The 14,439-nt window shown below is 58.0% G+C and overlaps 1 protein-coding gene across 1 annotated transcript in view; it reads left to right on the top strand.

Moving 5' to 3' along the window:
• C6H16orf54 (chromosome 6 C16orf54 homolog) overlaps positions 1 to 8,792 on the top strand; it is a 14,788-nt gene extending 5,996 nt beyond the window's left edge. The window contains exon 4 of the mRNA XM_078853027.1: positions 8,785 to 8,792. Coding sequence (XP_078709153.1) covers positions 8,785 to 8,792 — 8 coding nt within the window. The remainder of the gene's footprint in view (positions 1 to 8,784) is intronic.
• Positions 8,793 to 14,439: the final 5,647 nt, after the last annotated feature.

Raw genomic sequence — 14,439 nt, 5'->3', positions numbered from 1 at the left:
ACGCGCTATCTCAGAGTCCCACCTCTGCCGGAGCCCCTCACTCCCGACCCGCAGCCCCCTGCCAGCCCAGCCCTGCCCCCACCTCTGCCGGAGCCCCTCACTCCCGACCCGCAGCCCCTGCCAGCCCAGCCCTGCCCCCCACCTCTGCCGGTGCCCCTCACTCCCGACCCGCAGCCCCCTGCCAGCCCTGCCCTGCCCCCCACCTCTGCCGGTGCCCCTCACTCCGACCCGCAGCCCCCTGCCAGCCCCGCCCTGCCCCCCACCTCTGCCGGTGCCCCTCACTCCCGACCCGCAGCCCCCTGCCAGCCCCGCCCTGGGCTCCCCCGAGCTCTGCTCGGTCCCTGGGACACTTGCCTGTACATTTTATAGCACTTGGGAGGAACTGATCCCATTTCTGCAGAGTTTTATATTTTTATGTATTTAATAAAGTGGTTTGTCGCTCTGTCACTGGCTGAGAGGGGAATTGTAACAGCAAAAGGCAACTGTCCAACCCTGGAGAGTCACAGGGTCTAGGGCTAGAAGGGGACCCCGCGGAGCATCCGCTCCGGCCACAGGACGCCCCAAATTAATGCCAGGGGGAGCTCGGGCAGGGCAGTTCGAGAACGGCCCCCGCTGGCCCCCACCCAGCGAACCCACCGCAGCCTGGGTGGGCTGTTCCCGCTGTGATATGGGGGTCGCTTGGCGGGAGTGGGCCCGGGGAGCTGCATCCGGGACACGAGGGGCATGGGCACCTCCGCAGGGACGCCGTGTGGCTGCTAGCCTGGGGGGGGGTCCCCATGACCGCCCAGGATGTGGCTCGGGGGATGGGGTGTTCGGGGGCTTTCCCTTCACCCCCTGCCCTGGTTCTTCTCACGCAGACAGAGCACAAGAGCAGACGTCCGGCGTGCAGCCAAGGTGCTGTTTAGTGGGGTTAGTTCCAAGCAAACACACCCAGAGGTCTCCACGCCAGCAGAGTCTGTTCCCCAGCGCCCCCCTTCCCGGCTCTGACGCCGCAGAGCAGTTACCCCGTGTGCCCCTGTGGGGATGGGACGCAGCAGGGAGGGGGGAGTGTTGACCTGGGAATGTGCCCTGGGGAGGGGAGACCTGAGAGCCTGTCCCCTGAGCCAGGAGGGGGAGAGGGGGGGAGGAGACACCTCTGCCAGCAATGTGAAGACAGGCTGAGAAGGGAGCCTGCTGGGGGGGTTAGTTTCAGTTTGGGGCTGGGTGGAGGAACACAGGGAACCCCAGGGCTGGGGTCTAAGCTCCCTGCTCCCCCAGAAGGACTTGACTGAGGGGTCCTGGTTATACCCACAAGCTCTGTTTTGGACTGTGTTCCTGTTGTCCAATAAACCTTCTGTTTTACTGGCTGGCTGAGAGTCTCAGTGAATCCCAGGAAGAGGGGGGCAGGGCCTGGACTCCCCCACACTCCGTGACAACTGGTGGCAGCGGTGGGATCTACTGCACCCCGTGAACGGCGCTTCCTGCAGTAAGTGACTGGGGAACAGTAAAACGAAGGGGGAGTGACGGGGACCAGGCGTGCTGAAGATTCAGAGAGAGACGGTTTCGGGGGGCGGTTAACCCCTGGGAGTGTGTGACCAGAGAGAAGGACTTTTGCAGTAACAGGGTCCCCCGGGGGATTGCAGCGAGCGGTCCCAGGGGCGGAGGAGTCTGCAGCTCGACCCTGGCAAACAGGGGGTGACCTCAAGAAGGACCAGCACACGAGGGGCTTTTCCTGGAAACCGTGGGAAGCTGCCCGGCCTGCGAGGGGCCAGCAGGGAGATGTACGCTAAACGCCTTAAGAGCGACCTGGTGGAGCTGTGCAGGCAGAGGGGGCTGCGCATCGGGAGGTCCACCAAGGAACAGCTGATTGCCCAGCTGGAGGAGAGGGATCGCTTGGATGACCCGATCCCTGTCCCTGAGGGAAGCTGCCCGGGGGATAAAGCGTGGGCCCTGGGGCCTGACCGGGCTGGGAGGGGTCAGACTGCTGCTGAGGACATCCCGAGACCCTTCCTACCTATGCCTGGGGGAGGGGTTGGGGGAAGCCCAGCGAATACCGAGGGCACCCTGACCCCGGCACCCAGCAGGGGATCCTCCCGGCGGAGCTCCCCATCCCTGGAGCGGAGGCGGCTGGAATGGGAGAGGGAGATGAAAATGAGGGAGCTGGAGGATCATGAAAAACAACGTCAACATGAGGAGAAACAACGTCAACATGAGCAGGAGAAGAAGGAGAGGGAGCGTCAGGAGAAGGAGAAACAAAGACAGCATGAACTGGAGCTGGCCAGGCTGAGGAGCAGTGGGGCGCCGGCTGCGGTGAGTGCGGGGGGACCCAAGACTGCAAGGAGCTTTGATAAGTGCTTCCTGGCCCAGCGGAAGGAGGGGGAGGACATGGATAGCTTCCTGACGGCCTTTGAGAATGCCTGCGAGATGCACAGGGTTGACCCTGTGGACAGGCTCCAGTTCCTCACCCCCTTACTGGACCCCAAAGCCGTGGAGGTGTACAGCCGAATGACAGGGGCGGAGGCAGGGGACTATGAACTGTTCAAGCAGGCCCTGCTCCGTGAGTTTGGGCTGACCCCCGAGATGTACCGGAGAAGGTTCCGGAGTCAGCGTAAAACGCCTGAGGTCACCTACCTACACCAGGCCAACCGGATGCAGGGACGTGCCCGCAAGTGGACAGCTGGGGCCCGAGCTAAAGAGGACCTGCTGGACCTAATCGTACTGGAGCAACTGTATGAACAGTGCCCGTCCGACCTGAGGCTGTGGCTGGTGGACAAAAAGCTCGAGAACCCCCAGCACGCAGGGCAGCTGGCCGACGAGTTTGTGAACGACTAGTCGGTCAGGGGGTAGCCGGGAGGAGTCCCAAAAGAACAGGCCCCCCCCGATGCAGAGAGAGAGTCACCAGGGGACCTCCCAGCGGGGAAATAGGGGGAACCCCCTCCCAAGGGGAACGCCTGGCGTCGGGCCCCTCCGACCCGCTCGAGGGGACCAACGTGACCTGAGCTGCTATCACTTGACCAGAGAGGCCACATACGGTCCCAGTGCCCCGGGCTCAGGGACAAATTGAGCAGACCCAACCTACCCAGGGTTAACTGGGTAGGGACCCAGCTGGACGAGGGGCAGATGGCCCAGGCAAGGGGGCTGCCAGTTTACCACCTGCTCAGGAGGGAAGAGTACCCCAGGCCAACTCCGCCAGAGGGCTGGAGGCTCTGGACTCAGGGTGCTCGGTTTACAGGGTGGGCGCGGGGCTGTCCCTCCGGAGAGAGTGCCTTGTTCCCCTGGAGGTGGATGGGAGGAAGGTCAATGGATACTGGGATACGGGCGCGGAGGTGACGCTGGCCCGGCCCGAGGTGGTGGCCCCAGATCGGGTGGTGCCCAACACCTACCTGACCCTGACAGGGGTGGGCGGGACCCCATTTAAGGTGCCCGTGGCAAGGGTACACCTGAAATGGGGGGCCAAGGAGGGCCCCAAGGATGTGGGGGTACACCACCATTTGCCCACTGAGGTTTTGATGGGGGGAGACCTAGAGGACTGGCCAAGCAAGCCCCAGGCCGCCCTGGTTGTGACGCGTAGCCAGAGCCGGCGAGGGGCCCTGCGCCCTGACCTCGGGGAGGGTACCACACCGGAGGCGCAGGACCCTACCCTGGTGGGGAGGGAGGGCCGAGGGGCACGGCTCAGAGAGGCGGAGGCCTCAGACCCAGCCAGTGAGAGGGAACCGGGCCCCGTCCCTGCCCCAGCCGCTGAGTTCCAGGCCGAGTTGAGGAAAGATCCCTCCTTGCGGAAGCTCAGGGACCTGGCCGACCTCAGGGTGGGACGGACCATGAGGAGAGGCTGCCAGGAGAGGTTCCTGTGGGAGAAGGGGTTCCTGTACCGAGAATGGGCTCCCACAAGGGAAGTAGAGTCCTGTGGGATCAGGAGGCAGCTGGGGGTCCCCCAGAAGTATCGCCGCAGGCTCCTGTCCCTGGCCCATGACATCCCCCTCGCAGGGCACCAGGGAATCCGGCGCACCCGGCAGAGGTTGCTACAGAACTTTTACTGGCCCGGGGTCTTTACCACGGTCCGGCAGCATTGCCGATCCTGTGACCCTTGTCAGAGGGTGGGGAAGGCCCGGGACAAGGGGAAAGCGGCTTTGAGACCTTTGCCCATCATAGAGGAGCCTTTCCAGAAGGTGGCCATGGACATCGTGGGGCCTCTCAGCAGGACGACCCGGTCGGGGAAGAAATACATTCTGGGGGTGGTAGATTTTGCCACCCGCTACCCCGAGGCAGTGCCCTGAGCTTCCATTGAAGCCGACACCGTGGCCGATGCGCTCCTGACCATTTTCAGCCGAGTGGGGTTCCCCAAGGAAGTCTTGACAGACCAAGGCTCCAACTTCATGTCGGCCCTGCTCCGGTGCTTGTGGGAGAAATGTGGGGTCCGGCACGACTGGGCCTCAGCGTATCACCCCCAGTCCAATGGGCTGGTGGAGAGGTTCAATGGGACGCTAAAGATGATGCTGAAAACCTTTACGAACCAGCACCCGCAGGACTGGGACAAGTACTTACCTCACCTGCTGTTCGCGTACAGGGAGGTGCCCCAGGAGTCGACCGGATTTTCGCCTTCAAACTGTTATATGGCAGGAGGGTGAGGGGCCCCCGGACCTGATGAGAGACGAGTGGGAGGTTGTCACGGAGTCCCTGGGCGATGCTCTGACCTGCTCCCCATGAAGCCAGGCAGGACTCTGGGGAAGTCGCCTCTCTGGGAGCAGCCTGTCTGCAGGACACACAGCTCACCCGGCTCCACCTTCCTGGCTCTGACCTCGGAGCATTCAGCCTCCTCTGCCCCTCCGTGCGCTTCCCCCAGCGAGTCCGCTCAGGCGGGGCTCCTGGGGAAGCCAGGGGGTCCTGCCCCCCAACTCCGCAGTCAGACGTGACTCTCAGCCAGCCAGTAAAACAGAAGGTTTATTAGACGACAGGAACATGGTCTAACACAGAGCTTGCAGGTGCAGAGAACGGGACCCCTCAGCCGGGTCCATTTTGGGGGCAGTGAGCCAGACAACCACGTCTGCACTTCACTCCATGTCCCAGCCAGCCCCAAACTGACTCCCCCTCCTCCTCTGGGCTTTGTTCCTTTCCTGGGCCAGGAGGTCACCTGATTCCTTTGTTCTCCAACCCTTCAGCTCTCACCTTGCAGGGGGGGAAGGGCCCAGGCCATCAGTGGCCAGGAAACAGGGTGTCGGCCATTCTCTGTGTCCAGACCCCTGCACACACCTGCCCTCTAGGGCTCTGCAATGATCATACACCCTTACCCCACCCCCTAGAGACTTAAGAACTGCATAGAGGAAACTGAGGCACCCCCACAATATTCGGAGGAAACATTAAGAACAGGCCCACTTCGTCACAGAGGGGAAGGCCACTCCCGATGGAGAGTCAGTGGTGGAGTATGTCCTGATCTTCCGAGAGAGACTGGCTGAACTCATGGGCCTGGCCAGGGAGAATCTGGCCAGAGCCCAGAAGAAGCAGAAGGTCTGGTATGACCGCACGGCGCGGGCCCATGCCTACGCCACCGGGGATCCGGTGATGGTTCTCATCCCAGTGAGAAAGAACAAACTACAGGCCGCCTGGGAGGGCCCTTTCAAGGTCGTCAAGCAGCTCAATGAGGTAAACTATGTGGTGGAGCTGTCGAACCGGGCGCACCACCGCCGGGTGTACCATGTGAATATGATGAAGCCATATTATGCCAGGGGGAATGTGGTGTTGGCCGTGTGTGGACAGTGGGAAGAGCAGGGAGATGACCCTTTAGTAGATCTATTCCCTGGGACCAGAGCTGGTTCCCCACTGGAAACAATTCCCCTCTCGGATCAGCTAACCCCTGCCCAGCAAGCTGAGGTCAGGGGGGTGCTGCATCCGTACCGACAGCTGTTTTCCAACCAGCCTGGACGCACTAATCTGACTGTCCACTGGGTGCACACAGGGTCACACCCGCCGATAAGATGCTCCCCCTTCCGAGTCACAGGGAAAACTGCTCAGGACCTGGAAAGAGAGGTCCGGGACATGCTGGCTTTGGGGGTGATCCAGCCATTGGCCAGCCCTTGGGCCTCGCCGGTGGTGCTGGTCCCCAAAAAGGACGGGTCGGTCCGGTTCTGTGTGGACTATCGGAAGCTCAATGCCATCACTGTATCTGATGCCTACCCCATGCCCAGGCCGGACGAGCTCCTAGACAAGCTGGGAGGAGCTCGGTACCTTACCACCATGGACCTTACAAAGGGCTACTGGCAAGTGCCGCTGGATGCAGATGCCCGGCTGAAATCCGTCTTTATCACCCCTCTGGGGCTCTATGAGTTCCTGACCCTGCCTTTCGGCCTCAAGGGAGCGCCGGCCACCTTCCAGCGCCTAGTGGACCAGCTCCAAAGGGGCATGGAGAGTTTTGCCGTGGCGTATATTGATGACATCTGTGTCTTTAGCCAGACCTGGGAGGACCACGTGTCCCAGGTTAGACAAGTGCTGGACCGACTCCAGGGGGCTGGGCTGACTGTAAAAGCGGAGAAGTGCAAGGTGGGGATGGCGGAAGTATCTTACCTGGGCCATCGGTTGGGGAGCGGCCGCCTAAAGCCGGAACCAGCCAAGGTGGAGGTGATCAGAGACTGCCCCGCTCCCCACACCAAAAAGCAGGTCCAAGCCTTTATTGGGTTGGCAGGATACTACCGAAGATTTGTGCCCCACTTTAGCGCCATAGCCACCCCCATCACTGAGCTATGCAAGAAGGGGAAGCCAGACAAGGTGGTCTGGACCGAGCAGTGCCAGGAGGCTTTCCGGGCGCTGAAGGAGGCTCTGGTCAGTGGCCCAGTTCTGGCAAACCCAGACTTTGACAAGCCCTTTGTGGTGTTCACCGACGCCTCCGACACGGGACTGGGGGCGGTGTTAATGCAGGAGGATGAAAAGGGGGAGAGACACCCCATCGTGTACCTGAGCAAGAAGTTGCTACCCCGGGAGCAACACTACGCGGCCGTCGAGAAGGAGTGCCTGGCCATGGTGTGGGCCCTCAAGAAACTAGAGCCCTATCTCTTCGGGGGGACACTTCACCGTCTACACCGACCACTCTCCCCTGACCTGGCTGCACCCGATGAAAGGAGCCAACGCCAAGCTCCTGAGATGGAGCCTGCTCCTGCAGGATTACGACATGGACGTGGTCCACGTGAAGGGAAGGGCCAACCTGATAGCGGACGCGCTGTCCCGGAGAGGGGGCCCCGAACTTCCGCAGGTCACTGGTCAGCGTGACCCCGCTCAGTTCAGTCTCGAAGGGGGGAGAGATGTGACGATGTGACGCAGCAGGGAGGGGGAAGTGTTGACCTGGGAATGTGCCCTGGGGATGGGAGACCTGAGAACCTGTCACCTGAGCCGGGAGCGGGAGGAGACACCTCTGCCCGGGAATGTGAACAGAGGCTGCAGGAGGGGGCCTGCTGGGGGGGGTTTAGTTTCAGTTTGGGGCTGGGTGGAGGAACACAGGGAACCCCAGGGCTGGGGTCTGAGCTCCCTGCTCCCCCAGAAGGACGTGATTGAGGGGTCCTGGTTGTACCCACAAGCTCTGGTTTGGGACTGTGTTCCTGTCGTCCAATAAACCTTCCGTTTTACTGGCTGGCTGAGAGTCTCAGGGAATCCCAGGAAGAGGGGTGCAGGGCCTGGACTCCCCCACACTCCGTGACAGCCCCTTCCCGGCTCTCACACTGCCGAGCGGTTACCCCGCGTCCCTCTTCCCGGCTCCAACACCGCAGAGCATTTACCCTGTGTCCCCCTCCCCTACTCCGACACCATGGAGCATTTACCCCGCATCCCCCTTCCCTGCTCCGATGCCCCTCGCCCTTCCTGACTGGTTGCTTGACCTTGGCTTCAGAGAGGAGCCAGGCAGCCTCCCAGTGTACGCTCCAAACCTTTTATTAAAGCAAATGTTCACCATGAAGTTTACCCAAGTTAAGAAGGCAGGTGCTGTACGGCGGGGGTCAGGCTGGAGTGAGGAGAGATTCCAGAGTATCGGTTCCCAGGTTCCCAGATACAGACCTAGCCCACAACCAGCGTAGACCCAGACCGGGGTGTGGGAGTCTTTAAGGTGTCAGTGGATAGGTGATCTCGGGTGCGCCACCCAGGGACCGTAGTTGGAGTCCAAGTCATGGCTGGTGCAGCGAATGGGTACGTGAGGGGGTGGGGAGGAAGTGGGTTATTTCCCTGACCGGCGGTCTCGTTTACTCATCCGAGTACTCACACCTGCACTGTGCCCAGCAACTCGTCAGCTTCACCTCTTCTCTCTTTCCACCCCACCTGGCTGCGGGCAGACGTCCCACCCCGCCTCTTTGGGCTTTGGTCACATGCGTTAGGAAGGATATAAGAGTGTTAAAGATCAGACCCAAAAGTCTCTCGCGGGCTAACACACAGGCCTAGATACTAACGGGGGGCCGGGAGGAAAGGGGCAGGTGGGAGACTCCCAAAGGATTTGACAGCTGCGGGAAGGAGAGCGCGGGAGCGGGTCCGGGGTGGCTCTGTGGGGTAACTCGGGAGTGGCCGGCCCCAGGGCCCGCACAGTACCGCCGGGGGTGAGTTACACACCGGAGGGGCGGGGGAGACCGGGGATGGCGACGCGCATGGCGAAGCCACGTGAGAGGCACCCCAGAGGAGAGAACAATGGGGACACGGCCTGTCCGTCGGTCCAGATGGTACCTGGGGAACGTCACACTGGTTCTCGGGGTGTTCTCCCTCCTATCTCAGCTGGTTCAGACCGTCTGCCTTCTTAGCCTGCTGCCCCATGGACTGATCTCGTTTGACACGCTCTGTTTTCAGCCGAATAACTGATTCATAGAATCATAGAATCTCAGGGTTGGAAGGGACCTCAGGAGGAATCTAGTCCAACCCCCTGCTCAAAGCAGGACCAATCCCCAATTTTTACCCCAGATCCCTAAATGGCCCCCTCAAGGACTGAACTCACAACCCTGGGTTTAACAGGCCAATGCTCAAACCACTGAGCTATCCCTCCCCCCTGATTTCTGCTTTCCTTCCCTAATTCTATCTTCCAAAAATGAGTGTGTCCCTCCCCGGCCCCGCTCCATGGGTTACTTACTCACCTCAGGCCAGGCCTCAGCCATGGCCCACACGGAGAAGTCGCCTGCTACCGCCCGGCAGGACCCAGAGCCTCTTTTGGGGAGAGGGAGGGTCCCAGAAGAGCCTGAGCTGCCCAGGTCTCGGGACGCAGCGTGGGTTGTCCTGGGGGCCCCCGCGGTGGAGCAAGACGTAACCCAGCCCTTACCTGTGCCATCCAGGCTGGCTATAGGGTAAGCTTCTCGACCCCAGAGGACTCTGGGGAGTCTCCTTTCTGTGAGCAGCCTGTCTGCAGGACACACAGCTCCCCCGGCTTCCCCCTTCCTGGGTCTGACCTCGGAGCATTCAGCATCCTCTGCCCCTCCATGCGCTTCCCCCAGCGAGTCCGCCGAGGCGGGGTCCTGGGGAAGACAGGGGGTCCTGCCCCCCAACTCCGCAGTCAGACGGGACTCTCAGCCAGCCAGGAAAACAGAAGGTTTATTAGACGACAGGAACATGGTCTAACACAGAGCTTGTAGGTGCAGCGAACAGGACCCCGCAGTCAGGTCCATCTTGGGCGGCAGGGAGGCCAGAGCCCCATCTGAGCCTCCCTCCATTTCGCCAGCCAGCTCCAAACTGAAACTCTCCTGCCCCTCCTCTGGCCTGTCTCTTTCTCCCGGGCCAAGAGGCCACCTGATCTCTTTGTTCCCCAACCCCTTCAGTCGGCACCTTTACAGGGGAGGTGCCGAGGCCATCAGTCGCCAGAAGACAGGGTGTCGGCCGTTCTCTCTGCCAACATCATCACACTGGCCCTCTAGGGATCTGCAACAATCACACCCCCTTATCCCACCACCTGGATACTTAAGAAATGAATAGGGGAAACTGAGGCACCCACCCAGTATTCAGAGAGAACATTAAGAACACTCCCACTTCGTCACAATGGTGTAACACCATCAGCCTCACCGGGGCCGACGCCCTCTCGGAGTATCATAGCCCACGCTCACCGCTGCCTGGGGGGCTACGAGCAGCCCTCGGTGAGGGGGTCTCCAGGCTCCCCCTCTCGGCCGCTGAAAGCTCTCTGAGAGACTGCGCTGAATGGGACATGGACTGGAGTCTGCCAAGCCAGTGGCCGCGCCCCAAACAGGGCGACTCCATAGAATCATAGAATCATAGAATACCAGAGTTGGAAGGGACCTCTGGAGGCCACCTAGTCCAACCTCCTGCCCAACTAAATCATCCCAGCCAGGGCTTTGTCAAGCCTGACCTTAAAAACTTCTAAGGAAGGAGATTCTACCACCTCCCTAGGTAACGCATTCCAGTGCTTCACCACCCTCCTAGTGAAAAAGTTTTCCTAATATCCAACCTAAACCTCCCCCGCTGCAACTTGAGACCATTACTCCTTGTCCTGTCATCTGCTGTCACTGAGAACAGTCTAGATCCATCCTCTTTGGATCCACCTTTCAGGTAGTTAAAAGCAGCTATCAAATCCCCCCTCATTCTTCTCTTCTATAGACTAAACAATCCCAGTTTCTTCAGCCTCTCCTCATAAGTCATGTGTTCCAGTCCCCTCATCATTTTTGTTGCCCTTCGCTCGACTCTCTCCAATTTTTCCACATCCTTCTTGTAGTGTGGGGCCCAAAACTGGACACAATACTCCAGATGAGGCCTCACCAATGTCGAATAGAGGGGAACGATCACGTCCCTCGATCTACTGGCAATGTCCCTACCTATACATCCCAAAATGCCATTGGCCTTCTTGGCAACAAGGGCACACTGCTGACTCATATCCAGCTTCTCGTCCACTGTCACCCCTAGGTCCTTCTCTGCAGAACTGCTGCCTAGCCATTCGGTCCCTAGTCTGTAGCGGTGCATTGGGTTCTTCCGTCCTAAGTGCAGGACCCTGCACTTATCCTTGTTGAACCTCATCAGATTTCTTTTGGCCCAATCCTCCAATTTGTCTAGGTCCCTCTGTATCCTATCCCTGCCCTCCAGCGTATCTACCACTCCTCCCAGTTTAGTGTCATCCGCAAACTTGCTGAGGGTGCAATCCACACCATCCTCCAGATCATTTATGAAGATATTGAACAAAACCAGCCCCAGGACCGACCCTTGGGGCACTCCGCTAGATACCGGCTGCCAACTAGACATGGAGACATTGATCACTACCCGTTGAGCCCAACAAGCTAGCCAGCTTTCTATCCACCTTATCATCCATTCATGCAGTACATACTTCTTTAATTTGCTGACAAGAATACTGTGGGAGACCGTGTCAAAAGCTTTGCTAAAGTCGAGGAATAACACGTCCACTGCTTTCCCTTCATCCACAGAACCAGTTATCTCGTCATAGAAGACAATTAGATTAGTCAGGCATGACTTGCCCTTGGTGAATCCATGCTGACTGTTCCTGATCACTTTCCTCTCCTCTAAGTGCTTCAGAATTGATTCCTTGAGGACCTGCTCCAGGATTTTTCCGGGGACTGAGGTGAGGCTGACTGGCCTGTAGTTCCCAGGATCCTCCTGCTTCCCTTTTTTAAAGATGGGCACTACATTAGCCTTTTTCCAGTCATCCGGGACTTCCCCGATCACCATGAGTTTTCAAAGATAATGGCCAATGGCTCTGCAATCACATCCGCCAATTCCTTTAGCACTCTCAGATGCAACTCGTCTGGCCCCATGGACTTGTGCACGTCCAGTTTTTCTAAATAGTCCCGAATCACTTCTTCCTTCACAGAGGGCTGGTCACCTCCTCCCCATGCTGTGCTGCCCAGTGCAGTAGTCTGGGAGCTGACCTTGTTCGTGAAGACAGAGGCAAAAAAAGCATTGAGTACAATGCTCCAGAGGGGCAGGAAGGGGCTCAGGGGAAAGCATAACTTGGGGTAGCTCAATAACTGGCTGGACAAACTCCGTGGGCCCACGATCAGGAGCCAGTGGTGTGGGTGGGCCTGGGTCCCTCCACCTGGCCATCCTGCTCCTCTGTCAGTATAAAGCCCCCCGGGAGTGACCAGAGAACTCAAGAGGGATTAAGGCCGGTCCCGCACAACTTGGCAGGGGACCCCTCTAGGACGATGAGGTCAGCAGAGACTGAGAGGCCACCACCTGGCCACGAGGCCAGCTGGTTGTCGGGCTGTCCCACTAGACCGTCCCGCGAGGCATAAGCGGAGCTCCCCAATTCACCGGCCTCACCGCCGTCCAGCCCTCCCCTTGGCACGAGGCCCGCAGATGCAGCTGGAGTAAAACCAAACAGCCGTTTATTTAACGGACCTGGAGTTAGAGACTGAAACTCAAGGCAAGTAAAAGCATTTGGAAACATGAGGTTACTGGTCACAGGAAAACACAAGATCCTGCTGGGACGCTGGGCTCCGTATGGTTTTATGAAAATATGCTAATGAGTGTGAGTATCATGTAACTGGAATATGCTTCATGCAGAAGGTCTCTTGTAGGGTATCATTACAAAGGTCATGATCTACTGAGTGTGGTCATCCTGTTTGTATAAATGTATCACTCTTGTATCTGAAACTAAAAATATACAATATAACTCTGAGGGCCTGCTGTAGTTATGCAAAGTGTGGGCCATTAAGGGTGGTCTGGAATCCTGATGGCTCCCATCAGCCAGGACAATTGGTTGTAAATGGCTCTGTTGACTTGCAGGCCTTCCTGTGAGTCAGGCCGGGAAGAATGAAGGCTTGGGGTCTCACAGGACACGTGACCATGTCACCTGGTACTGGAATCTGTCTTAAACCTGGGGCTTTTCCAGGTTACAAGGAGGGGTGGGGACCCAGAGAGACAAAAGATTCCCGCCTTGTGCCAAAGCTATAAAAAGGGGTGGAAAAGAACAAAGGGGGTCGCAGACATGAGAAATCCCCTAGTTACCACCTGAGCTGGAACAAACAAGGGTTGTACCAGGGGAAAGGATGGGCCCAGACTACGAAGGAGTCTGGTCTGTGAAAGAAGCTTATTGGAACATCTCTGAGGGTGAGATTTTATCTGTAATCAGTTTCTTAATGTATTAGGCTTAGACTTGCATGTTTTGTTTTATTTTGCTTGGTAACTTACTTTGTCCTGTCTGTTATTACTTGGAACCATTTAAATCTTACCTTTTATACTTAATAAAATCGCTTTGCTTTATTAATAAACCCAGAGTAAGTAAATAATACCTGGGGGAGAAAACAGCTGTGCATCTCTCTATCGGTGTTCTAGAGCGTGGACAATTTATGAGTTTACCCTGTATAAGTTTTATACAGAGTAAAACATATTTATTTGGGGATTGGATCCCATTGGGAGCTGGGTATGTGGGTGTTGGAGACAGGAGCACTTTCTAAGCTGTTTTCAGTTAAGTCTGAAGCTTTGGGTTCAGACCCTGGGTCCAGGTTGCAGCAGGCTGGTGTGTCTGGCTCGACAAGGCAGAGTTCTGGAGTCCCAAGCTGCCAGGGAAAAGGGGGTCAGAAGTAGTCTCAGCAAATTAGGTGACAGCCCCAAGCGGGTCTCTGTGACCGAACCCGTCACACCTGCCTTGGCTCACACGTTCCCGCCCTGCCTACCTGGGGATTTCTGACCCAACGATGAATTCTCACAGCACTCATCCGGTCCTGAGAGCTGGGACCCACCCTTTGGGACACCCCACACTGGCAGAGTCATTCCTGGAACGGGGCACTGCTTGGGCCAATTTTTCTGCTCTTCAAGGGGTCTCCTCTTATTGTTTCTTAGCCCAGGGGGCCCCTCTTCTGAGTGCTGTCTTGGGGTTTGCTGGTTGTCAATATCCAGCCTGCAAACAGATGTCTGTTGTTCTCAGCGTTGGTGGGGTCAGCTCTCCGCCACCCTGGGTGATAGGTGTCAGTCCCCTTGGAACATGGTAGCCTCCGTGTTACATGGCTCTGCAGTTGTTCCTCGTACAAACATCTCCCAGTAAAGGTGACAATCATCCAGTTCGCTGCTTGCTTCAGAGCCCCCACCCGAACCCCTTTGGTGAGACACTGAGAAACCGGTGGGACGCAGATGTATGGTCCTGGCCAGGGCAAGTCTGGGTCATGCCTGGCTCTGTCTGTGGAGATCTCACCATCTTTTCTCCTTCCAGCGCCTTGGCTGGGAATCTGCCAGCTCTGTGGCTTGTGCTGTTGTGAGCAGGGTCCCAGGGGGGCCACACTGAGGCTACTCAATCAGGTCAAACTGCAAGGAATGGGACAGACAATCCCCAAAGCTGGTGGTTATTCTAATTCTTAGATGCATCAAGCCAGCAACAAAACAGCTTCCAGAATACCTTCCTGGTTACCCAGAAGCCAAAAACACAGTTCCCTTGAAACAATCCAGCCTTGGGCTCCCACCCGGACAGCCAAATCAAATATGAAGGTTCTACCAATCCCAAAGGATCAGATACATTACCTACCAGGTTAATGAATATTCCAGATCTTACCCAAATACAAGCTA

Source organism: Lepidochelys kempii, chromosome 6 (genome assembly GCF_965140285.1).
Source record: "Lepidochelys kempii isolate rLepKem1 chromosome 6, rLepKem1.hap1, whole genome shotgun sequence".
NCBI lineage: Eukaryota > Metazoa > Chordata > Testudines > Cheloniidae > Lepidochelys > Lepidochelys kempii.
Note: the sequence above shows the minus strand (reverse complement) of the source record. Positions and strands in the feature narration are given on the sequence as shown.